This window comes from Spermophilus citellus (assembly GCF_964194105.1).
Source record: "Spermophilus citellus genome assembly, chromosome: 15".
Taxonomy (NCBI): Eukaryota; Metazoa; Chordata; class Mammalia; order Rodentia; family Sciuridae; genus Spermophilus; species Spermophilus citellus.
Window position 1 is genome coordinate 62377556 of NC_138195.1, and position 24072 is coordinate 62401627.

The 24072-nt window shown below is 33.4% G+C and overlaps 1 protein-coding gene and 1 long non-coding RNA gene across 3 annotated transcripts in view; one reads left to right on the forward strand and one right to left on the reverse strand.

The window, feature by feature from the left end:
• Positions 1 to 24072, reverse strand: part of LOC308633948 — a 132999-nt gene that overhangs the window by 105203 nt on the left and 3724 nt on the right. The window lies entirely within an intron of this gene.
• The window catches only part of BTAF1 (B-TFIID TATA-box binding protein associated factor 1), a 90262-nt gene that overhangs the window by 46597 nt on the left and 19593 nt on the right, over positions 1 to 24072 (forward strand). For both annotated transcript variants that reach the window (XM_081267369.1, XM_081267370.1), the window contains 10 exons: positions 5324 to 5428; positions 7369 to 7518; positions 8036 to 8178; positions 9011 to 9185; positions 10619 to 10822; positions 17062 to 17488; positions 18505 to 18695; positions 20500 to 20653; positions 21259 to 21368; positions 22784 to 22985. In XM_081267369.1, coding sequence (XP_081123495.1) covers positions 5324 to 5428; positions 7369 to 7518; positions 8036 to 8178; positions 9011 to 9185; positions 10619 to 10822; positions 17062 to 17488; positions 18505 to 18695; positions 20500 to 20653; positions 21259 to 21368; positions 22784 to 22985 — 1861 coding nt within the window. The remainder of the gene's footprint in view (positions 1 to 5323; positions 5429 to 7368; positions 7519 to 8035; positions 8179 to 9010; positions 9186 to 10618; positions 10823 to 17061; positions 17489 to 18504; positions 18696 to 20499; positions 20654 to 21258; positions 21369 to 22783; positions 22986 to 24072) is intronic.

The window sequence follows — 24072 nt, forward strand, 5'->3', positions numbered from 1 at the left end:
AGAGCATTTGCCTAGCATGTATGAGACCTTGGTTCAACTCCAGCACTATAAGTGAATAAATTAAAAAAAACTTTTTGATAGCATCATTAATGAAATTTCCCATTGTGTCTTGCCTTTACCTTCAGAGTATCTTTTTTTTTTTTTCTTTCTAGATATACGTGACAGTAGGGTGTATTTTGACATGTTATACATACATAGAATAACTATTACTTGTTCAGAGTATTTTTTTACTGGGTAATGCTGTCATTGAAACTTAATACTGCTGATTATAGATCATTTTGTACTTTGTCACTGCCCTGAGTCACAGTATCCTTACCACTGAAGACTGTAGCTATGGTTAATTATTCATCTTCAGTACATTCTGCTTTTGACCTTCATAAATGTCCTTTTATATCCTTTACTCCTTTTGTTTGATTTTTTGTTGTTATGTTTTTTCAAATAGTAGTATAAAGCGAACCCTTAAAAAAAAATCTTTTAGGGGCTGGGCTGTGGCTCAGTGGCAGAGCGCTCGCCTGGCATGTGTGAGGCACTGGGTTCAATCCTTAGCACCACATATAAATGAACAAATAAAATAAAGGCATTCTGTCCATCTACCATTACAAAAAAATTTTAAAAAAAATCTTTTACAACTACAACCATTATTTTGCGGGGGGGGGGGTTAAGTAGAGAAAAGAGCAAGGAATTAAGTCATTCATGTTTCATCATCCACAATTGGCATTTGTTTTAGTTTTTATGTTATTGATTTACATTGTTTAAGAAAATTTAAAAATAAGTTGTAATCCTGTTTAAATATCACTTGTTTTTAATTTACCTACTTCTTTCCTTTTACATGTTTATAGAAAATATTATCATTCTTACTCCAGTGCTTAGTTTCAATATAGTCATAGTTTTTCTGGAGGGAGAGGATTAAGTCTTTGAACAAAAATTTGGGGGAGCATAGCTTCAATTATTTGCAAAGTTGTTAGTAGTTTGTTGTTGACTCTATATTAGAATTAAATTCCTCTCTTTCTTGGTCTTCAGATATCTGGCTTTTATCAATTTTAAATCTACTTTTAATCTGTTTCCATATTTATATTCAGGAGTCAATAAGATATCCCAATTCTATCTCTGTATCACAATTGTAATTATGTTATGTTCACTTGATCAGAATATCTTTGCACATGTCTCATCACTATGCTTTTACAATTCCCTATCCTCACCCTCACCTTACTAAATGTCAATTCTCCTTCTGCCTCTGAGTATCCCTTCATGGAATAAGTCAAAATCTTTAGTGCCACAAATCTATTCCAACTTTAGTAACTCATTGTGATTTTTCTGTATTTAAAATATTATTTTGATAAAAGCATTAATATGCAGTGAAAACTTAATTTTTATTTTTAATCTTGTGATCATAGCACATGTGCCAAAGATCAAAATAAACCATGTTTGAGGCAGTTACTGTATTCTTCACAAATTATCTGATACTTAGTTATTGATTGATTCAATTCCATGACCTGCAGTTCTGAAATCCAAAATTTCTTGTAAATTGAGTCAGTTTATAAAACTATTCATTTGATTGCAAACTATACTGAATAGAGGCTCTTTGCTCTTTTTTCCTTTTTAATGGGCCTATTCCTATATTTTGCTTCAGAAATAATATATTTCATTTAAGTACTGCCTCAGACTTATTGGGTGTTTACATTATGTACAATACATACAACATCATTATTATTCTAAAATTTGAAAAGTTCTGAAAAAAAAAATGTTTTTAACAGTGATTGAACCCAGGGGCACTTAACTACTGAGCCACATCCCCAGCCCCTTTTTTAATTTTTTTTATTTTTAGATGGGGTCTTGCTAAGTTGCTGAGGGCCTCACTGAGTTGCTGAGGCTGGCTTTGAACTTTGGATCTTCCTGCCTCAGCCTCCTGAGCTGCTGATATTACACTTGTAATGTGTGTGTCACTGTACCTGGCAAATTCTGAATTTCAAAACACATCTGGCACTTGGCAATTTGGATGAGAGATGTTAACCCTCTAATGTTAAAATTTATGCTTGCTTTAACTTGCTTTCCATTTTCTGAGCTGCTTCCTTGCCGTTTATCTCATCCTACTATTGCTGAGTAGTTGACATTCTTATATAGAAACAATCATAAATTAAAGATTATTAAATTATTAAAATTAAATTAAACTAGAGCTTTGACTCTACCATCTGTTGACTTCTTGACCTCAGTCAAGATTATTTAACTCTTTTTGGTTAAATCCCTATGCAGCCTTCCTCAGAATTGTATGGATTAAGTGAGATAACATATATGAAAGTGCTTTGAAGATGTTAATACTATACAAATATAAATAGTAGTTCGGATAGTAAAACACTAACATTTGCACTTCAAGAATTCTTTTCTTATAATTTGGTAATCTTATTTATATTCTTGGATATAGCATATTTATATAAATATATATTTATGCAATATTTAAAAGTGATATTAATAATAAAATAATAATAATCTGAGTTATTATTGGCTTGTTTTATCCTAGGAGATGTGCTAAACACTGTATATGAAGTGGCTACTGCTATTTTTATTTTGCATTTGAGAGAACTGATGATCAAAGATTAAGAAACTTTCCCAAACCCATATAAGCTACACAGCTCACAGTGAGCTGCTTACTTCAGATTCAGATTCAAGTCTGACATTCAGCTTTTTAACCTACATTTTATATAGGGACAAAATGGATTAAGTATTGGTTGAATTGCTTTCCCATTTCTGAATGTGAAGTCATCTTACATACAAAGTAAGAAAATGAATCTCACTTATGAATTATTAGTAACTGTTCTGGTTTCAGTTTTTCATGTATCCAGCTATTATTCTCAATAATTCCAGACTAATTAGGTGAGGTCAAACTTGACCCAGCATACTGCTGCCTCATTACGATTGAAGCTTCCGGGGCTGGGGGTGTGGCTCAAGCAGTAGAGCGCTCGCCTGGCATGCGTGCGGCCCGGGTTCGATCCTCAGCACCACATACAAACGAAGATGTTGTGTCCGCCGAATACTAAAAAATAAATATTAAAAAAGATTGAAGCTTCTGTTCTCTTGAAATTATTCTGATTATCTTTAGTAACTTTTTTGTTTTCCCTGATAAAATTGGAAGACTAAAAAGGAAGATGTCCATATTTTTAAATTTTGCCCATTTTAAGTATACAGGTATACACTTTTCTAAAATGTCTTTAAATAGAACCAGTTAATAGTTCATGAAATCTTATTTTCATTATATTTCCCTGTGGCATACCATCACATCTGTGAAAATGTTTTAATTCCTGTGTCTTTATTAATGAGTAATATTAGCATATGGAAGTGTTTTATACTTCCTAAGTGTACTCTTGGGGAGTACAAAATAGAAACTCCTAAGAAAACCAAACTGGTTTCAATTGGTAATTACTTACAGTGAAGATGTGACTTTTTTTTTTTTTTTTTTTTACTGTGCTATTAGCTTGGTAATCAAACAAAGGAATTTACCATTCCCCCCCCCCCCTTTAACCAGGAAATGTTGATACGTGTAATGGTGTATCTATGAATGTGTGTGTGTATCAGTGAACCACTGGTTTGAGAAATGAATAATGTCATGTATCCACAATTACATCACAGAGAATAGTTTTATTGCCTTAAAAATCTTTTGTGTTTTACCCATGTCTCTGTTCTTCTCCCTGGTTCTATTAAATAATTATAATGTAGAATTGGCTAAAATAACAAATACAAACAAAAATTTATAGCCTGAGAAAATATCTACAGTTTGTGTTACATTTTCCTGGTTATAAATGGTGGTGATAGAAAGGAATCTACAAATGTAGCTTCTGAATCCACAAACAACTTTTTGAATTGCCATCAATGGAGTTGAGGATAGGGGAAGAGTTGGTAAATATAATGGAGAAAATCAGAAATGAAAGGAGATTATGGAGCTGGGCACAGTGACATCCATCTATAATGTAATCCCAGCTGCTTGGGAGCCTGAAGCATTAGGATCACAAGTTCAAGGCTAGCCTTAGCAACTTAGTGAGACCTATCAAAAACAAAACCACGAGAGAGAGAGAGTATGAAAGACTAATAATATTAAGTTATCTGTATATCACTTACTGTTTTTCTAATTGTCTTTAATTCTCTCTGGTGAAAAAATATAAATTTATTTTCTTCCTACCTTTCCTTCAAAAAGAAGAATTATGGTTTACCAACTTAGTAAATATGCTCCCCTGGTTGATGATTTTTGTAAGTTGTTTTAAACTTTTCTTAAACCATCATGAGAAGGTAAAGCCCAGGTCCTATATTTGTCATTAGTTTTTCACTGGCTAGAAAATGATAGGTAGCTTTTTAAGTTATGTACATACTATCATTGGAACGTGTGTTTCTGGAATTTCAGTTAAAAGTATCAAATTTCTCTTCAGTTTCTTCCAGACACTGTATTTTTTTGTGTTCAGAAAGTCATGATGTGGTTTGGATGATAGGTACTGTGAACTAATTTATTTGATTTTTCTGGTGTTTCTGTTCAAAACGAGCTTGTAATTATTTGAATAGCATTGAGAATATGTACAGTTCCTTGTGTTGAGAATTCTGGGTACATAACAGGTATTTGGTTACAATACTTTTTGGCTACTTGATTTAGGTAGGCTTTTGAAATGTTGAGAAATCCCTTAGCTTAAGATTTTTAATCTAGGTTTGAGGAGACATTTGAGCCTCTGATATTGGAAACAAAATTATATACCAAAGTATATACATAATGTGTGTTTTTCTAAGAAAAGAGTGGGCCTAATAACTTTCATCATATTTTTGAGATGTCCCTTACCTGAAATAGATTAAAAACTTTTTTTTTTGTAGTGAATGCAAAGTACAATTTTCTAGGTTGGGTGTTATCTTAAAACTTATTACTTGTATTACTAGTGAGCACATAGAACTTAAACTCTGATCCTCTAGCACAGCAGCAATAACCTGTTATTCCAAATTTTCTGAAAATGCAGTGGTGTATGATATAACCAAGGAGAAACTTCTGGTTACTGCTTGGTTCTATATGGAGGGTAATTTCACCTTATTTGGATGTTAATAATTTTTTTTTCGCTCCCCAGTGATTGTATTCTATATAATTTCTCCACCTTTGGAATAATATTTGTTTTATAATATAATATAAACAAATATAGTATTTGTTTTCTCTCAAGCTTATCAAAATCTATCACCAGCTGAACATTTTTGATAAAGCCATGTGATCTTTTCATGATAATACTTAGCTTATTTGACTTATATTTCAGATAAGCTGACAACAAAGAATTAAACACTATACCTTTGATTCTGTTTTTATTTTCAGAATTCTTCATCTTGGCTTATACCTATACTGCCTGATATGCTTCGACATATTTTTCAGTTCTGTGTTTTAGAAAGCAGCCAGGAAATTCTGGATCTCATTCACAAGGTACAATGAATATATCTTTATCCCTCTTTCTATAAATTTTGTAGATTTTTTAAAAGCTTTTCATAATTTCTGTACTATGGATCTGAGATTTTTAAGAAATTAAAAGTCATCAAGAGACTTGAAAAGTCTAGCAGTCTTTATAATGAGACAGGAATGTAGGTTTCTTGTGCAGTGTAATAGTTAAGTTAGCCATGCTTCTTCACTTTTTTTTTTCCAATTTTAGAGAATAATACAATATGAACTATTTTAGTTTCTCTTAACATGTAAGGCACTGCCTCAAAATACCTTTATACAATTTTTTTAAGTATTGCACAATATAGGTACAAAACTAATATTTATGATTACATTTTCTTACATATAGTAAAAATCTTTAAACCTTTAAGAGAAAAAAATATATTTTTGAAAAAGCCGATATTTGTACATTTTTAATTCTACCAGTAAAGGAATATCCTTTACATATTTTTAGAATAGTGGATATCTTTTTTTTTTAAGAGAGAGTGAGAAAGGAGAGAGGGGGGGAGAGAGAGAGAGAGAATTTTTAATATTTATTTTTTAGTTCTCAGCGGACACAACATCTTTGTTGGTATGTGGTGCTGAGGATCGAACGCGGGCCGCACGCATGCCAGGCGAGCACGCTACCGCTTGAGCCACATCCCCAGCCCCAGAATAGTGGATATCTTTAAGACGGATACTTTATAATTTCAGTTTAAAAAAAAAAATACAAAATGAAGCTGCTGCTGTCACAGATCACTGTAGTAAAAAGATATAAATGCTACACCATGTCATAGAAACATAGTGTAAAATAACTTTGTGCTTGGTTGGTAAATGAAAATTGATGAATGTTTTATTTTTGTAACCAAGCTTGAATGTGTACTTTAAGCTTAAAAAAAAAAATCAAGGAGGTGAAAAAGTCCCTTTGGGCCTGTGCATTTTAATTTGTACGATATACCTTTTTTTTTTTTTTTTTTTTTTAAGTTAGCCATAACAAGCTGGAATTGTTGGTTAGAATAGTGCATGTTATTTAAGCTAAAATTCAAGCCATTGACAAAAGATTTCTTATTCTGCTTTCTTATTTTGTGATCTTTAAGGCTTTGTTTTAAGCACTTTCTGAAAGCCTTAATACAGAAAATAAAACAGGGAAGACTGATTTTGCTGTTTATAGTATGCTTATAGATCTAAGTATTTGGGGGGGGGATTGATTTTGATAGTATGGAAAGTCTTAATTATCATAGTTTAGACTTGTACTTTTTTTAAATTAGCAAGGTTAGTCATATGTGTTGAAGTCTTAAAAGGAGGAGACATTTGATATATTTAATAGCATTTGTGGGGGAAAAATGGCACTTGTATCTTGAGGATTTGTTTTGAATTGTTAGTCTCTGAGGTAACTAGCTCATTTTAGACTTTTAAAAGTGGAGTTATTTCTGCATGCTGGTTCTAGCCAATTTAATGTTAGGCATCAATAAAGATACCTTACTGAGTAAGATCATGAATTGAGACTTACTCTGTTTTAAATTCAACTAGGATATTACCACTTTAAAATTTATCAGTGAATACTTATCCAGAGCTATTATCTGTTAAAGTGTTTTCTTGAATATAATATTGCATTTGTATCAATCCCTATGATGCATGAAAAGAATTGTAGTGACTTAATGAGACAACTCTTACTTTATGGCTAATTTTATTTTAAAGTTTTCCATAAAATATTGGAGAAGGCTCTGTTTTCCTTTTTTTAAAAAAATCAACTTTCCTTTCATTACTTCTTGTAGTATATAAACCCATCCAAAACCAGAATTTCAAAATAAGCCTCTGTTGAGTTTTAAAATTAATATGTGTGCCATTTCTACTTTTTAAATTTTGATTCAGTATCCCTAAAAATAAATATTAGGTTTTGTTAGTACTTAACAGGAAAGTTTCACTTTCATGTTCTTTTTACTTTATAGGTTTGGATGGAACTCTTGAGCAAGGCATCAGTTCAGTATGTGGTAGCAGCTGCTTGCCCATGGATGGGTGCTTGGCTTTGCTTAATGATGCAGCCTTCTCACTTACCTATTGATTTAAATATGTTGCTAGAAGTAAAAGCTAGAGCCAAGGTAAGTGTAGAGAGACACATGTATTTCTATATTCAACTTAATTTTTTTTTTCTTTTGGGAGCCACTGAGGATTGAACACAGGGCCTTATACATGCCAGGCAGGTACTCTACCCCTGAGCAACATCCCCAGTCCTCAATATAGTAACCATGTAGGAAATTCATATTATTTTATTATTAACAGCAAAAATTAATTTAGCATTTGTAAGGAGAAATTGTTTTTTATTAGGACCATGATAAGGTTGAATAGTAATTTTTAATCCATTAAAATGTTATGAAGTGGGGCTGGGGATATAGCTCATTTGGCAGAGTGCTTGCTTGCCTTGCATGCACAAGGCCGTGGATTCAATCCCCAGCATCACTAAATAAAATAAAGGAGACTGCATATTTAAAAAAAAATAATAATGTTGTGAAGTGTATTTTACTGTGGTTATTTCAATATTTTTGTTGTTGCCAATTAAATTTTATGTTTAACCTTTATTGGTTTTTGTTTTCGTTTTTTTTTCTTTCTTTTCTGTAGGAAAAAACAGGTGGTAAGGTACGTCAAGGCCAAAGTCAAAGTAAAGAAGTACTTCAGGAGTATATTGCAGGTGCAGACACCATCATGGAAGACCCTGCCACAAGGGATTTTGTAGTTATGCGGGCCAGAATGATGGCAGCCAAGTGAGTACACACCAAGTATTGAATAATTTATAGGTCTAGCCTGACAGATTAGCTCTCATGGGGAGAGAGAAAAAGAGACCCTAACTAGATGAAGACTTAGATTTATGAGCACTATCAGTCATGATTGTCTTTAGTTTGATGAACAAAACCTTCAGCATACAGATCAAGTAGAACAAAAATACATTCAGTTGAAATGTCACCATAGTCAAAGACCTATATAGTGTGCCCATAGCTGAATTATGGCTAGACCGCTTAACCAAAAAGAAACTTTCTAAATCCCAAATATCAAAAGTAATTAACATGGGATTTGATTTCCACAAAAGCTTTCCTGGGAACCTGCACTTTTCTTCCCAGGAAAATCCTATATATAGTCACAGAGGTCAACCCTGGGTGTGTCACTCTTCTCTGATTTGAGAGGTGAGCAGCGTCTGTAGCCTGCCTTAGGAATGTATAAGGCTTTGCTTGTGCCTTACTTTCATGTATCCTAAATTTTTTTCTCAGCAGGGTGGGTCAATAACCCACCTGGGCTAAGTCGAGGTCCCATTGTCCCCTTAGAGGGAGTCCCTCAGACCCCTGTCCCAGGACAGCCTCCGAAGTCATTTAAAGGAAAGATTCCTCTCATGTATCTGTTAATCCTTCCTCTATCACACTTGTTACAGCCTATGAAAAACTTAGAGCAAGTAAATATTTTTTTTTTCCATTTTAAAAATAGAATTTATATCTATTTATAATGATAAGATAGGAGTGAAATCTACTGGAAAATATATGGCTTCATTGGGGGAAATTTTATTTCAGGTAATTTCTATAGTAACTTCTTTTTTCTCCCTGTTAGATTGTTAGGAGCACTTTGTTGCTGTATTTGTGATCCAGGTGTAAATATGGTAACTCAAGAAATTAAACCAGCTGAATCCCTTGGCCAGTTACTACTCTTCCATCTCAACTCCAAATCTGCCTTACAAAGAATTAGTGTTGCTTTGGTAATCTGTGAATGGGCTGCTTTACAAAAGGTAAGATTTTTTCCTGAAGATAATAAAGACAAATTATGTGAACTAATTTCCATTAGCTGTTAGGATAATTTATATTTTACAATATGAAAGTGAAATTTTTCTCTAATAGGATCCAGCAATCATAGAAAAAGTATTCCAAACTATATTGAACATTATTTCATTCTCATTTACCTTTAACCATAACATTTTTTTTAACATTTCTACCCATACCTGAGACTAATAGGCATGCCCATAATTAATATTTGTTTTTGACCCCGAAGTCTATTAAGAAAGGTCCCTATCAAAAACATGGGTATATATGGAAGCAGTCCAGAAACTGGGTTGTATGTATGCAGTTGGTCATTCATTCTTGTATATATCTCATAATACTAAAACTACAAAAAGCTGCTTTGTGTTTTAGAGCTCTATTTGAATGGGTAGTAGCAAGGGCAGAATTTTAGTCAGAGGAGAAATCTCTCCATATTTAAACCCAGATCTTCATGTATCAAATAAATCATTCTCTTTTAGCCCCTTTAACCTTTAACTTATCATAAGATGTATGATTTTTTGTAAGACTTGTTTCTGGAAATTTAACTGTCTGCACTTGCTGTGAGAGTTGCTTGTAACTGCCTCTTAGCAGTGTGTCAAAACTGTGTCTAAAAGTAATTGAGCCATGCTCTATTGCAACTGAGACCCCTGCTTTGCCTCTGGAAAGAAGCAAGGCTCATCTGTTTTTAGGCAGGACTCGGTGTGCTGGAGAGGCAGTGATGCTGTGTTTTTGTGCCTCTCAGACTCAGCAGCAAGTGTTGACAGTTCGGTTTCTGGACCCTCACAGAGCTTCTCTGGATTTACTCTGTGAAGCCCAGGCTGATCACCCAGATCCCACAGAACCCCTCATGGCTCACCACTGAGGCCATTCCCCCTCTGGTTGGGGCAGGCAACAACCAGAGAGAGTGGGAAGGGTTAGTTAAATTTGGGGGCAGGTAAGTAGCTTTTAAATTATATATCCATTTTTACAGTATGGCATGTAAAGCTGTGGTCTAAACTGTTAAGAAGTCTAATAATGACTTTAAGTAATATTTTTAGTTAGTGCATGCCAAATGTTTTCTTGACTTATTTTTAAGAAATTTTTATAGTAATGTACTTTTAAATCTGTGCTATATTTGTGTAAACATCAAATAAATTCAGTACAATAAGAGTAATTAAATAAAATAAATTTTAATGGAATTATAATAATTCCACATGCATGTTCTGTAGTCATTCATATTAAAATTTTAGAGCAGTTTGGGTATAATACCTTTCTCTGTGCAACTAATTATTGTTCTGAGAGAAAACAACAGATTAAAAAATCAGTAGAAATTTAGAATTTGGTAGTTTTTAAGTGAAGATTTATATAACTATAAAATTATGTTTATATATTTGCCCTGAATATTTGTTGTCTATTATATTTTTAGGAATGTAAAGCTGTTACCCTAGCTGTGCAGCCACGTTTACTTGATATCCTTTCAGAACATTTATATTATGATGAAATTGCTGTTCCATTCACACGAATGCAGAATGAATGTAAACAGCTTATATCATCATTAGCTGATGCACATATTGAAGTTGGTAATAGAGTAAACAACAACGTTTTAACTATAGATCAAGCTAATGACCTGGTGAGTAAAGAAGTAACTCTCTTCATTTTAGAGCATGAAATAAAGATTAGAAATTTGTCATAGCATGTTTGTCACAAAACCACATATTTTGTTGTATCTGTCTGTGGCCTGGTAGCCTCTCATCTCAATTCTAGTTTATTTCATGTGTTGACTTTTCTTGGAGAATGGGGAAAAACTTTCTTTTTCTAAACTCTGTTTTTCCCTTCTTTTTCTTTTTTTTTTTTTTTTTTTTTGTTGTTGTTGTTGTTGTTTGTATTTGGGTTTTTTTGTTATTTTTGTTTTGTTGGTAGTACAGGGCCTCATGCATGTCGGCAAGCACTTTGCCTCTGGGCTACATCCCCATCCCTTTAAACTCAAATTCTGACAAACCAATGTACCTTTATTCAAAAAAGTTGTTACATTTTGTTGTTTCCTAGTCTTGCTTGAGAAGAGAAAAATATAGGAAAAACTTTAACAAATCCCTAAATATTTCTTCTCCCTGCTCCCAACATTAAATGAAAATGGAAATTCAAACATACTTTAAAAAGTAAAGAATTCATACAACAAACATTATATACTCAGCAATTAGATTGTGCCGTTGACATTTTGAATATATGCTTTTTTTTTTAAAGAGAGAGTGAGAGAGAATTTTTTAAAATATTTATTTATTTATTTTTTAGTTCTCGGCAGACAAAACATCTTTGTTGGTATGTGGTGCTGAGGATCGAACCCAGGTCGCACGCATGCCAGGCGAGCGCGCTACCGCTTGAGCCACATCCCCAGCCCCTTGAATATATGCTTTATCACGCATATATTCAAATATCTACCCTTCTTTCCAAACCACCAATCCATCTTATTTTTTAATGTATTTCTAAGTAAATTTCAGATATTTGTACACTTCAATGTGTAAGTGCTCAGTCTTAGGTGAACATTAGATGAATTTTCACAGATACATATGAATGTAAAATCTAAACCTTGTCAAGATAGAAATTCCCATCACTACTTTGTAGTTAGTCCCTTCTTCTCCTTGTCCCTAAGTAACCATTCTTTACCTCATGGTAAATTAATTTTGCTTGTTCTACAATATCATATAAATGTAATTATACACTGTGCTCTGAAGGGTTTTTTGTTTTGTTTTGTTTTGTGTACTAAGGATTGAACCTAGAGGTGTTCTACCACTAAACTATATCCCCAACATGTTTTTATTTTTTTTAAGACAGGGTCTCATTAACTTGCCTAGGCTGGCTTGAACTTGGTATCCTCCAAGTTATCCATGTTATGTGTATTAATAATTCATTTGTTTTATTACTGCATTTTATGGCACCGTATGAATATTTCAAAACTAGTTTAAGCGATTCTCCTGTTGATAGACATGGGCTATCGCCAGTTTGAGGCTATTGTGAACAAAGCTTCTGTAAGCTTTTTTAATACACATTTTTTGGTGGACATATATTTTCATTTTTCTTTGGTAAATATATATGAGTGGAATTGCTGAATCTTAAGATAGTTGCCTTTCTTTATTTTTTTGGAAAACTACATAGAGGATAGGGGTATGGCTCAGTGATAAAGCTGGGTAATACCCACCACTGCAAAAAACTAAAATTAAATTTTAAAAACTCAGACTTCCCAAAGTGGTTGTATCATTTTACCTCCTAACTAACAAGGTGTGAGAGTTTTGGGTGCTCTTCATCATTAATAACATTTAGTATAATGAGCCCCTTTAACTTGCCATTCTGTGGTTGTGTGATGGTGTCATTGTGGTTTTGAGTTTCATTTTCTTTGTGACAAATTATATCTTTATTGGCCATTTCTGTATCTTCCTTTCTGAAATGTCTTCAGATCTTTTGTCTACTTTTAGTTGTTTCTTATTGAATCATAGGAGTTCTTTATAATCCTGGATACCAATTCCTTGTCAGATAGATTCAATCTGAATAAATTTATCAGTTGTTTCTTTGATTATGATTTGTGATCTAAAGAACCTTTTTCTATCTCCAAATAGTGAAGGAATTTGCATACATTTTCTTCTAAAGCTTCATAGTGTTAGCTTTCATGTTTAGATTTGTCTTCCATCATCATCATCATTATTTGTACAAGGGATTAAACCCAGGGGCGCTTAATCACTGAGCTATATCCCCAGCCCTTTTTAAATATTTTATTCAGAGACAAGGTCTTGCCGAGTTGCTGAGGGCCTCGCTGAGTTGCTGAGGCTGGCTTTGAACTTGCAGTCCTCTTGCCTTAGCTTCCCCAGCCACTGAGATTACCGGTGTGCACAACCACGTTTGGTTCTTCTGCCAGTTTTTAGTAGTGCTGTGGATCAAACCAAGAGCCTCATATGTGTTAGCCAAACACTTTGAACCACTAAGTTACATCCCTAGTGATCTATCTTGAATTAATGTTTGTGTATAGTATGAAGTCAAGGTTGTTTTTCTACATATATCTAGTTTTCCTAGCATCATTATTAGGAGATTTTTTTCTGTTGGATTGCTTTGGCATCTTTGTAAAAAATCAACTGAAGAATGTATGTGGATCTGTTATCTGAATCTTTGTGCCCAATATGTTTGTATCTTCCTAACCAACACCAGTGTCTGATTACTACAGCTTTGTACTTAGTTCAGTCTGTGAGTTCAGTTACTATAAATTAGTTATTCCTGGGTTATAGAATTGAGAAATTGAGCTACTTGTTTGTGTTTGGCCTCATGAAATAATGTTTCTTTCTTTCTTTTTTTTTTGTAAGAGAGAGAATCTTTTTTGTAGATGTACACAACACAATGCCTTTATTTTTATGTGGTGCTGAGAATCGAACCCAGGTCCCGCCCGTGCTAAGCGAGCACTCTACCACTGAGCCACAATCCCAGTCCAAATGTTCATTTCTTAATCCCCTTTCTGACTGAAAAATACTGTAGTTGAATTTTTTTTTTCTCACTTATGAGAGAAAGCTAAACTTGTTATTTTTGTACCCAAGTTGTTCTTTGGTAAAGTTTTCTAAATGCCTAGAGTTAAAATTCCTCAAAGATTCTTTATAATTAGATTTCCTTCCTACTATTTCTGTAAACTTATTGAAGTTTCAAATATCCTCCTTCTTCAAGAAGGACCCCTTATTTCCCAGTGAAATTACTATTCAATTTCATCAGTCCAGTGGTTTCAACTCAGAACAGGAAATAGCATAAATATCAGAATCTCTGGAAGAAAGTATTTAGGGATGGTAATTTTAAAAGGTAAAAGTCTTTTATATCTTTTATTGGATCCCTGTTTTCCTCTTAAATGCCAGATAGGGGCATTTACCCGATATAAGCATTTCTGTCTTTTCCTCTCTCACCAGTCTCTTAATTTAGTTCTTATCCATATTATCTTTTCTCAATCATGTGCAATATTATCTACTCTTAATCTTATGTTCTTTTGTTAAGCACTTTTATTTGGATTATTATCTCATTGCCACTTCAGACATAACCAAAAGTGGAATTTTTCTTTCAGAAAGTCTCATGTTTATCATTTCTCTGTTTGCATTTTCAAAGCCTAAAGGCCTTGATATTTAGGTCTGATTGTTCTCTGATTCTACCTCCAGGCAGTTTCTGGTCCATTTCATCCTTCATGCTTTGCTAGACTTTTGTGCCACTCTGTATCCCTTTCTTCCTTAAAAATGGTTTCCTTTCCCTTGCTTTTTAGACCCCCTCCCCCCTACTCTCATTACCTTCTCTAGATACCCCATCTCTTTTCTCATTACCAAACTTCTGCCAAACTGGTTAGCTTTCTTTTTGCAGAAATACATCACACACAGTGTTTTCTGTGCCTCACTCAGTCTCACTTCTATGCCTGAGTTCCTGGTCCTTTGCCAGAAGTTCTCTGCCTCAACACTGTACACTCACCTAGAGTTCTTTTCTTGATACTTCTCCATTTGCACGTTATACTCAAGCAATGATAAACTGTCTTCAGTTCTTTAGACGGTATCCTGCCTTCCACCTCTTACCTCACTTCATCTGTTTACAAAGATGTATATAACTCCTGACTTAACCATTCTTTAAACCAATCCAAAAAGCTAGGTGTGGTGCAATGCACTTATAGTCCCAGCTACAAGGCAGTGGGTGGGTGCTGAGGTGGGAGGAATCCTCGAGCCTTGGAGTTCAGGCAAGCTTGGAAAACAGAAACATCCCACCTCAAAATAAATTAATTAATAACACTTTTCCACGTCTTTCCTTTTTAAAAATTAGTTAACTGCCTCTGGCAAGTCTTCCCTAAGCTCCTCTGCTAAGAAAGTTTTTTTGTTTGTTTTAATTTTCTTTTGGTAATTGTAGATGGACAGACTGCCTTTATTTTATTTGTTTATTTTTATGTGGTGCTAAGGATTGAACCCAGTGCCTCACACATGCTAGGCAAGCACTCTGTCACTGAGCTATAGCTCCAACCCTCTATTAAGTTTTAAGTGACTCTCTGAACTTTCATAGCAACCTGCCCTTGCCTCAGTGATATGTTATGTTGTCTTAATTCTTTATTTATATTTCCCATCTATGCATTTTTAGGGTATGTTAAGACTGTGTCTTATTCATCTTTGAGTATCTGATAGTAAATATTGTTTAAATGATTGAATTAATTTAGGGTGATTAGCTTTTCCTTGATTGCCTACAATCATTGGACATTGTCCAAAATAAGCATAGTGTACTTTGGACAATATTTGAAAATTTTTAGTAGTGTATCTGTTTCAGATAATTCTTGCGCAGAACTTAAACAATGGAGTAGAAAGTATAAGCTAGGAATGGTATGTGATTTGTGTGTGTGTGTGTGTGTGTGTGTGTGTGTGTGTGTGTGTATGTGTAAGTGTGGTGAGCAGATTGACAGTGAAACTGATATAGTTTACTTAGTCTTCAGCATTTTATAGTGATAAAAGAAGATCTTATTTGTATAGCATTATTGATATTGTCCACAATGAAATTAATAATTTCTAAGTATTAAAAATTAGATTTGCTGGGCATAGTGATGCACACTTGTAATCCCAATGACTCAGGAGGTTGGAGAACAAAAAGGGCTCTCCATTAAAAAGAAAATAGATTTTAAATTTTCCAATGTTATTAGGCTTTTCTTGTTAATAAGGATCTATCCCTGCAAGCTTTTAATAATTGCTATAACCTATCTATCAAGAGTTTTTGTTATATGAGCCCATCACACAATCTCTATGTATGTGAATGTTCACAGCAACATCATTCAAAAAGTAGCCAAAAAGTAGGAAAAACCCATCAGTAATCAATTGATGAATGAATATAGTATATAAGTAAAAATTATCATATGAAATATTATTTGATCAAAAAAGGAAATATTGATACAATGCTAAAACATTTGTGAACCTTGAAGGCATAATACTAAATGAATGAAATAGGTCACAAATGACTACATATTTTATGAATCCATTTATATAAAATTTACAAAATAGACAACTTTGGAAAGACAAATCAGATAAGAAAGTTCCATAGGGCTGGGGAAAAATGAGGAGTGTTTGCTAGTGAGTATGAGTATTCTTTATGAACTTAGGAAAATATGTTCTAAAATTTTGATTCATAACTATGAGTATACTAAAAATGAGTGAATTATAAATACTTCAGATGGGTTACTTTTATGGCATAAGAACTATATCTCAGTAAAGTTGTTTTAAAAAAATGGACTGAACAGTTGTTAATGAGGTTTGTAAAGTTGTCTGGAACAGCAGTCAACTTTATCTAGGTAATTAAACAAATAATGGCTGTTGCATTTTTCTCCCCTCTCTCTTTTGTGGCCTGAACATTTCTGCGAGAAGGGAGGTCAAAGAAAGAATGAAAATAATTAAATTAGCATTACTTAACCACTTTGTAAACAGCTACCCTAAACATTTTTTTAGTTAGAATATTTTTCCCAAGAAGTTTTTAAATTTTGATACTAACAGTTTATATTTGCATATATCTGTATTTGCATATTGCTTTCTCTTTATGTCACCAAAGCACACTATAAGTGTTGAGTGTGATTTTCCCCTCAAACAGATTAGATATACTTAAAGGAGAAGAAATTTTATTCATCTCAAAAGAATGTGTCTTTCTTCAGGAATATAATGTTAATGTTAAGTTAGACTAAGTAAACTTTAGTTGGGAGGTTTTAGGTATTAGTTTTCTGAGTACTAAAAACAATATTAGATAATAAGGAACTTTTGTGAAACAGAAAACTTGCTGTCTGCTGTTTAGGAGTTTATAGTGTATTTGGGGTTAATGTAATTAATGAGTTTTTATTTCTTTTTTTTTTATTAGGTCACTACTGTTTTTAATGAAGTCACATCAACTTTCGATTTAAATTCTCAAGTATTACAGCAATTAGATAGTAAACGACAGCAGGTCCAAATGACAGTTACAGAGACAAACCAAGAGTGGCAAGTGTTGCAGTTGAGAGTGCATACTTTTGCTGCATGTGCAGTTGTGAGCTTGCAGCAGCTTCCGGAGAAATTAAATCCTATCATAAAACCACTAATGGAGACGATTAAAAAAGAAGAGAATACACTAGTGCAAAACTATGCAGCTCAGTGCATAGCTAAACTTCTTCAGCAGTGCACAACAAGGACACCCTGTCCCAATTCAAAGATTATTAAAAATCTCTGTAGCTCACTTTGTGTGGACCCATATCTAACTCCTTGTGTAACATGTCCAGTACCAACACAAAGTGGCCAGGAAAATTCTAAAGGTATATATCTAAACCTTTATATGGGATAGAGAAGAAATTAACTATTTAAATTTGTTTTCATTTACTTATATCTATCATTCATGTTAGAGCCATTTTCTCCATATTCCATTCTGAGAGAAAAAAGTTTGGTTACAACAAAATTCCTTGTTACTTCAATTAGCTAATCAATTACAACCCTCTTAAATAAGCCAGTCATAAGAGACCTGATATCTGATATAAGGTGATTGAAATCCATTGAGACAGGTATTCACCCTTACCTTCATCTTGAAAACCGTCATTGTATGACTTAATAGGCTAGAAAACAGTTGTATCAAATGTTAATGAAAGTTCTTCCTATTGTATTTTGTTTTCTAAATTTAGTCTTTCATGAGATTGAACTCTGTTTAGTAAATAATGCTTAACCAGTTTTTCTATTTTCTTTTGGAGAATTCATGTGGAAAATAACTACTTTTAGTAGTCTGGTATCAAAGACCAGTGTTTCTTCACATGACTCAGTCCTACATGACTTATATTTTTTATTAATAAGATTTTAGGAAAACAAAACAAATTATTGAAAATGTAATAGATTTGCTAATTTGGTGCTATCAAAAATTGATCTGAAAGAAGAATGTGAACATTTGGAATATTAACATAAAAATACAAGAGGGTTATCATCTTTCCCCTCTCCTTTATTATATGAGGCAGGAATATTCTGCAGTGGTCAAGTTTTCCTGAATTCATGGGGACCATGAACATTATTTTAGAGGAAGCTTGCTTGAGTTATTTTTAATGTTTCTTTTTGTGCCTAGGCACAATCATTCGTGCATGTGATATTTCTTATTGTTCACATGATTCTACAACTTTGTGTTATAAAACCTATGCAAGTAGATTTTTTTGTTGCCATTTCATTGTCTAAAAAAAACATGTCATTAGCTTATAAAAATTGAGGCCTTAAATAAAGGGCTGTGTCTCATTTGGAGCAGAGAACTTTTGGTTACCTATATTATGATTAAAAGGCTAATTTTTTTCCTTATTAGGACCCAACTCAGAAAAAGATGGAATGCACCATACTGTAACCAAGCACAGAGGTATAATCACACTCTATAGGCATCAGAAAGCTGCATTTGCTATCACAAGTAGGCGAGGTCCTACCCCGAAAGCAGTAAAAGCTCAAATAGCAGATCTTCCTGCCGGAAGTAGTGGGAGTATCCTTGTCGAACTTGATGAGGTAAGTAGATTTTTTTTCTTTTGAATGTTTTGATTTTAAAACAGATATCTAGCTTATACATTGAGAACTAAGTTGTCATGTCAGGTTCCAGAACTGTATTTTTGTACTTATAAATGAAAGGACTAGTATTAATAGCTTTTTGGAGTACTCTAGCAACATGGTCCAGGATAATAGTTAAGCTATTTAAATTTCTCATGTGTCTTATAATTTTTACCAGCCTAACTTTACCTTCCTAGGCAAGAAACCCTCTTGATGGTGGGTACATAAGCTATTTATAAATATATAAATGAATTCACTCCCATAGTATTGACTACAAAGAAGATATTAAACAAGAGTAAAAAATAACTTCTCAGTCTTATTGATATCCAGAATTTCTTTTGATATTCAGACAGTAGTTTTACAAATGTGAGATCATCACTGCCCACCTGACTTTTGGTTAACTTAGAATGTATTAAATGTGTGATATGAGTATAGGGATCTAAACTGTGTGCAAACAACCAGTTATCCCACTATTGAAACCTTTCTTCCTTGATTTATAATGGGCCCTTTGTTATATATCATGCTTTTCATTTTTGAGGATTTATTCTGACTTTCCATTCTGTACTGTTGGTCTCTCTGTTCTTTATTACTAATTTCTTTAAAGATAAATAATAACCAATGATAAGTGTTTTGTTTAGAAAATTTGATTCATGTTATTAACAATGAAATGAATCTAAACAGTTTTGATCGCAATATGTAGGAACTTACCTGGGTTCAGCAGTAAACTATTGATGCTAAAAGACAGGGGTTTGTAAAATATAAGCCTATTTTTAATTTGTTTTTAAAATCATCATCTTAAGTTATTGTCTATATATCTATACTCTATGAATGTTGTCAGGCATAATGGTGTACATTGTAATCCTAGCATCTTGGGAGGCTGAGGCAGGAGGATTACAAGTTCATGGCCAACCTCAACACTTATCAAGGCCCTAAAGAACTTAGTAAGACCTTGTCTCAAAAATGAAAAAGGGCTGGGGATGTAGCTCAGTCAGTACCCCTGTGTTAAATCCTTGATTCAAAAAAAAAAAAAAAAGAAAAAGAAAAACATAAACAAAATTGTGTGAAATCTTTTTCATTGGTTATATCTCACCATAATAGTTTCCATCAAAATTTTACTGTGATTTTGGTATTTATTCCTCCGTGGGTTACAAAGCTCTTCTAATACTTTATAGCTTTTTTTCTTCTTTTGCAGTGCTGGGGATCAAATGAAGGGCCTTGCACATGCTTGGCAAGTGCTCTACCACTATCCCAAACCCTTTCTTCATCTTAAAGTAATTAAAAAATATGTATATATATTTCTTTTGTGGGGGAGATGGTCTTATATGGACTGTAATTATTGTTGAATACCACATTATCAATCTTGCAGTTAGCTTAACATGTCTTATTATGTCCTTTACATGAATATAAATAAGGATATATCATTTCATCTTTCTTTTAACTGCTAAATTTCTTTGGGATAGGGAAAAGAAGAAGATAAAACAAAGAAAAAAATGTCACTTAGGACTATATCTAAAAGCAGCACATATCCTTTAATTCCTTATCCCTGACCCTACAAAAGTATTTTAGTTTGGACACAAAAATCTAGTTAGGAGGTTTAGTCCTTTGTATTTTAATTATTGGAAAATGTTTATGGTTGTCATAATTGTGTCTAATAATTGCTTCATTAGTTAATGAAGCACTGTAAAGTCTTTAAATTCTCTTGATAAAATTTTAAATGTATTATGCTTTTTTCCTGAGATTATTTTCAACTAATATTTAATTTTAGGCCCAAAAGCCTTACCTGGTACAACGGAGGGGAGCTGAATTTGCCTTGACAACTATAGTGAAGCATTTTGGTGGTGAAATGGCAGTGAAATTGCCACATCTCTGGGATGCTATGGTTGGCCCACTGAGGAATATAATTGATCTAAATAATTTTGGTATGCATATATATTTTATGAGTTACATTTTTAATACATTTCAGTGTCTATCAATTAAATATATCTGTAAAATAAAAATACCTATTTCTGTTGATCCCAGACAACTGTAAATTTTAAAAATTGGAAGTTTGTTAAAAACATCGTAATTTATTTTAGCCAGGTGCAGTGGCACATGCCTGTAATCCTAGTAGCTCGGGAGGCTGAGACAGGAGGATCATGAGTTCAAAGCCAGCCTCAGCAAAAGTGAGGCGCTAAGCAACTCAGTGAGACCCTTTCTCTAAATAAAATAAAAAATAGGGTTAGAAATATAGCTCAGTGGTTGAGTACCTCTGAGTTCAATCCCCAGTACCGCCCCCCCAAAAAAAACCCTTTTTTTTTTCTTTTCTGTTTCTAAAAAGAGATAATCTAAATAGATCATTATTATTAACTTCTTTTTTTGCTTTGAGTGCAGAACCCTAGCACTTAAATTAAGGTCATGGCATTTTAACATGAAACGTAAAATTGACTACTAGCTGAGAGGTGCTAAAAATTGTGTGTGGGGGGAAGGTTGAGATTTTGAAAAATTAACTTGCAAAGTGATATAGACTTTTAATATATTTGAATAGATGGAAAATCCCTCCTGGAAAGGGGAGATGGACCTGCTCAAGAATTGGTGAATTCTCTGCAAGTTTTTGAAACATCAGCAGCTTCAATGGATTCCAAGCTTCATCCCTTGGTAACTTAACTAATGCAGATGTAAAATTTCTTCAGATAGAACAAATAAATGATCTTACTAAAACATCTTAAGACTTGAAAAATGCAACTTCATGTCATCCCCAGTAATTGCAGTTGTTTTTTTTTTTTTTTTTTAATACAGTATTACTATATTTCTTCTTTGCTGACAGCACAGCTCTTGTGGGCTTTGTGAGCTGGGGTACATGAATGGTAGAAATCTCAATCTGGAAGCTTAGAATATGGGGCATTACAGAAAGGGCTCTAATGCCGCAGAAACCAGATATAAACAGGAAGGAAAGCCAGTATCGCTGCTCAAACCATTCCAATAATATACCTCCAAGAGAGGAAAAACGCAGGAAATAAAGCTTGTTCCCAAGGTAAATATAAAGGTAGAAGGAAATCACCTAAACCACAGCTGGTCAGTGTCAAAGATAGAACACTGGTTTGTGACTTTACTGTTATATTTCTTACAAAAGAATTGTAACAGGAGGAGGAGGAAAATTAGTTATGTGTTTTTTCTATAGAAGAGTGTTATTCTTTGCATATACCTACATTAGGAAGGTCTTTGCAATTGTACCATTGTGAAGGACAATAGCTCTAGTTCTCTATTGTTAGATTCGCTAAGAGGGAGTAGAGAAGAATAAAGATTTTTGTTCATGTAGTATAAAGTAGGTTCTTTTACTTGATAAAATTTTGTTAATAAGGTGTGGGTACAGTGGTGTGTACCTGTAGTCTCAACTTCTCAGAAGGCTGAAGCATAAGGATCACTTGAGCTGTCTTAAAAAATTTATCATTAGTAAAGAAAGACAGAATCCATATGTATGCTCTTGCCCTCATGATTAGCAAACATTCATTCAGCTGATCTATAAGGCTGTTGTAACTGTTGAGCAGGTTCTTGACTGTAATATTAATCTTAGTGTTCCCTGCAGCAAGCATTTAATAATAGGATGTTATTGTTATCACAATCATAACTTGATAATTTCTATCAGAGTATGATACCTAGAACAAAATTAGGAATACTGAACCCAGTGAATAAAAAGTACATTCTTAAACCTAAATCAACAAATTTGAAGGAGGCTGATGATGTGTGGTATCATATTCCCAGTCTTAATAACAGAATGTTGAAAGTGCCTTTTGATGTGTCTCTTGTTGAGTTTGAAAGAATTGTGTGTGCCTTTCTTATGGTGAGAAATTCTGTACCTTTTCTTAAACAGTTATGATATCTTAGAATGAGTTTAGATTAACTTTCTATTGATGTCTTGACAGTAATGTTTTGAGGTATTTGGAGATATTTTTGGATTTAGAGTTAACTAGAAATATTGAGAACATCTTTGATTGTGGGCTATTATAGTTAACATTTTAAATGATAGAGACCTTAATGAGTATTCTGATTGCCTTTAACTTTTTTATTTTTAGTTGGTACAGCATTTGTCTCATCTTTATATGTGCCTTCAATACCCGAGCACTGCAGTGAGGCACATGGCTGCTCGTTGTGTAGGTGTCATGAGCAAAATAGCTACCATGGAAACAATGAACATCTTTTTGGAAAAGGTACTTCCATGGCTGGGAGCAATTGATGACAATGTCAAGCAAGAGGGTGCAATTGAAGCACTTGCCTGTATCCTTTTTTAATTTTGACAAACCCCTTAGACATTTTATTTAGTTTTCTTAAGGATGACCAAAATAAAATTGACTTATTAAAATATGCATATACTTTCTCTCTCTTTCTCTCTCTCTCTCTCTCTCCTCTCTCTCTCTCTCTCTCTTTAAAAATAAATAAATAAATAAAAATTTCATCCCAAGCTTGTTAGTTTGTTTAAAAAAATTAATTAAATAAATAAATAAAATATGCATATAAATAACCTACTTTGTTCAAAAAAGAAAATTACTTTTAAAGTTTTATTTCATTACAAATATTTTATATTTTATTAAAATTTTCACATGGAAAGTTTAAGAATTACTGTTGACCAGGCACAGTGGCACACACCCGTAATCCCACCAGCTCAGAAATCTGAAGCAGGCAGATTGCAAGTTTGAAGCCAGCCCCAGCAACTTAGCAAAGTCCTAAGCAATTCATCGATACCCTATCTCAAAATAAAATATCAAAAAGGACTGGGGGGCTGGGGATATAGCTCGGTTGGTAGAGTGCTTGCCTACAATGCACAAGGCCCTGGGTTCAATCCCCAGCACCAAAAAAAAAAAAGGACTGGGGGTGTGACTCAGTGGTTAAGCGCTCCTGGGTTCAATTCGTGGTACAAAAAAAAAAAAAAAAAGATTCACTATTAATTTTAAAATGATTTTGCTATTTTATGTACTTTTAAACTATGTATCTAATAACTGATTTGTTTATTTGGTTTATAATTAATGTTTTTTCAGGTAGTACCTGTGGTATAAACATAAAATATTTCCAAACTTTCTTTGTTTCTTAGTTGGAAAATGACCAAAATAATACTAGATAACTAGAACTAGGTAGGCAAGCCCATTGTAAAGGAGAAGGCAGCTATTTTTTAACTTGAAGTATCGGAAAAATGGTTCTGGAGCAAGAAAGATGGATGAAGATCAGATCAGTAGAAACTGGTTCAAAATGCAGAAGATTATAGGAGCCTGCACTCACAAGGTCCACTGTATCTAGTTGGTGATTGTCAAGATCCTGTAGGGAAATTTAGAATTAATCTTTGACACACTGCATTGTGTTCTCTTAACTT